General features: G+C 40.5%; 1 protein-coding gene across 3 annotated transcripts in view; it reads right to left on the reverse strand.

The window, feature by feature from the left end:
• The window catches only part of pla2g15 (phospholipase A2, group XV), a 9,429-nt gene that overhangs the window by 2,796 nt on the left and 3,955 nt on the right, over positions 1-2,678 (reverse strand). For all 3 annotated transcript variants that reach the window (XM_035665761.1, XM_035665760.1, XM_035665759.1), the window contains exons 3-5: positions 1,960-2,078; positions 1,716-1,814; positions 1,238-1,462 (exon numbers count right to left, since the gene is read on the reverse strand). In XM_035665761.1, the coding sequence (XP_035521654.1) occupies positions 1,238-1,462; positions 1,716-1,814; positions 1,960-2,078 (443 nt within the window). The remainder of the gene's footprint in view (positions 1-1,237; positions 1,463-1,715; positions 1,815-1,959; positions 2,079-2,678) is intronic.

Below are 2,678 nucleotides of genomic sequence, written 5' to 3' on the forward strand. Positions count from 1 at the left end.
GAGGACTTTCACTGTGTGGTTTCAAAAAAAATAAAATAAAAATCTAGTATAATGTACAGTTCTGTTTAATCCAGAGTGCGTCAGCGTTACTGGTAGGGCAGGGAACATTTACCAGCATTCAGGATCTGGCGTAACTGTCCTTTATGCAATCTGGTCTAAGCAGTTAAGCAATCTAATAGAAGAACAGAGAGAACAGAGGATGGATGGGAGCAGTTGCTGTGTATTACTGGGGTTATTACACAGGCTCTTCCCATCACACCAATAAAACGTATTAACTTTGATGACTACAATAGATGACAGGATGTTTGAAAACCTCAAGGACTTCACTTCCCAGTCCACAGATGTAACACAACACCATTAATCTGCACATTCTTACGATCTCATTAGTGGCAAACAGCAATGGAGTACAGGTTAAAAAAAACTCAAAATCTTTGAAGCACCAGCATTAGCAAGTTGGTCTCAGCAGACCATTCACTCACAGCTGGGCAGAAGCAACTGGCTCTGGCTTCTTTCCCCCTCGTTGACCACATTAGAGAACAGACATTCATTAAAATAAAAAAATATTTTATTTTATTTTGTCTTAATAAGACAGGAGGGAGCACTGTCTATTGAGCCAGTCCTAACATCCCAGAATGAGGCTTTGACCATTGAGCAATGTCTAAATAACAGGTTGACTTCAAAGGGCAAGTATTCGGTTTATCCATGTGTAGTAGTGTGTATCTTTTTGCACTTTTAGAAATTAAAAACAGAGAATTATAACTTCCTCTAAAATCTTGGATTTTAATGGATTTAGCAAAGACCTTTATTTTGAAGATTACAGGAAACACTTTTGAATTGGGGCTTGAATTGCTATTTGTAAATCCAAGTCCAACAAGCTGTAAATAACCCCCAACTATAACATCTTAGGGAGGCAAACAATATATTAAAGCTGCCAATCCTTCATTAGTGTAGTTATGAGTAGGTTTATGTATATATACTACTTATATACTACTCGTACTCATACTACATGTGTGAGAAAGATCTGGTTATTTTGTCTGGTTATTTGTAATTTAGGCATGTTGTGTTATTTTGTAAAATTTAATTTAAAATTGTCCTAATTATAGATAATTACAAAATTCTAATATAATTCTATCAAGTGTCAGATCATCGATCTAAAATAACTTTGTGTATTAGCAGGCAACGGTTCTTAGGGTTAGACCCACTACATAAGCAAACCAAAACTGTTTCCGCTCCCTACCAGAGGTGAGCACGCGGAGAGTCTTGGCCACCCCGGCCCACGGTGGTCCCAGAGATATGAACGCTTTGATGTATCTGTCTTTCCAGGCCTGTGGCTGCTGGTTGAGGAAGTACAAGGTGTACATGTTGCCCATGCTGTGAGCGATGAGCACCACGGGCCCGCCAGCCTTCTCCGCCATCTCTTCAATCATCTTCTGCAGCGCCAGGAAATACTCTTTATTCTCATCTGATAGAGGAGAAAAGACCAACAGAGAGAAGATGAGTAAACAAAGTTACTGTGATTACGTTAAGTTTATTTACCCCATTTATTCTGGCTTCACTGCCTAAAATACTCTTTCAAAACAAACCAATCAGTGTTTCTTCTTGTTCCTACTGTGCTGTTTGAATGCTGTATGTGCAGAGTTTGACACAGTTGTTGTGCCACATGTTGTAAATGTACCAGTGTAACAGTGTGTGTGTGTGTGTGTAGGGTTGCTTACTGGGGGCTTTCCTCCAATCATAGGGAGCTCCTTTGACATCATCATCTCTGGTGTAGCCCCACTCCACCAGCGCCTGCACTATAGTAAAGAAATACATGCCTACGAAGACAAAAGAAGAAAGCATCGTACAGTTCAGTCTCTTACTCAGAACGTGGGCTGTGACAAAAGTCTGATTCCTGTTTGTCTGTCTTTGTGGGGACCCATTTAGACCTTTTTCTGTTTTGGTTTTGGACCTTCAACTCACCCACACTGCGTTTGCTGGGGTCCAGATACTCCAGAGGATAAGTCTGTCCAAACCCGGGGACACGGATGTCCACACCCGGCGGGGACGAGGTGGCATGTGTGGTCCTATTGTAGATCAACCTGCACACACACATACAAAATGTGAAAAGGAGCATTCGATCAGAATCAGTTCTGCATCTGTGGTGAACCAGACACACACAAATACATCTTACCACGAGGCACTTCCCATTTTAATTCACCATGGCTCTACCACCTTCTTAGTTATGTTGGTCATCAACTTCCCCAACTCTTGTTTTTTTGACGACCAATGCAGATGTGAGAGAAGATGTCTGGGTTTGCCAAGCAGAAGCAGATCTTTAAACTATGACATTTAGATACTTTCGAAAGCTACACATCTATGGTTGTGGATGGATCTTGGTCATATTTTAAAACAGTGCAAACTCTAATTGGTGTTATTTTTGTTTATCTTCCAAGGGTTAAAACTCTGAATTATGCTACATTTACCAGAATGTTTGAAAGTTAAATCTCTGACTCAGACAGTTTACACCTTCACTCTGTATCCACTAAAACAAACCTGCAGCATGACTCTCATGTCTTACCCACAAACTTTTATTCTGTCAGTGAAGTAACCTGGGTAGGTTCTTGGTCATTTTACATACTTGGCCTAAAACAGGCCTTTGTTCTCAAAAGGTGAATAACTGGCTTTGAAAACAGCTGTTC

Source organism: Morone saxatilis, unplaced genomic scaffold, assembly GCF_004916995.1.
Source record: "Morone saxatilis isolate NCDOM2014 unplaced genomic scaffold, NCSU_SB_2.0 Contig2, whole genome shotgun sequence".
In the NCBI taxonomy this organism is placed as follows: Eukaryota; Metazoa; Chordata; class Actinopteri; family Moronidae; genus Morone; species Morone saxatilis.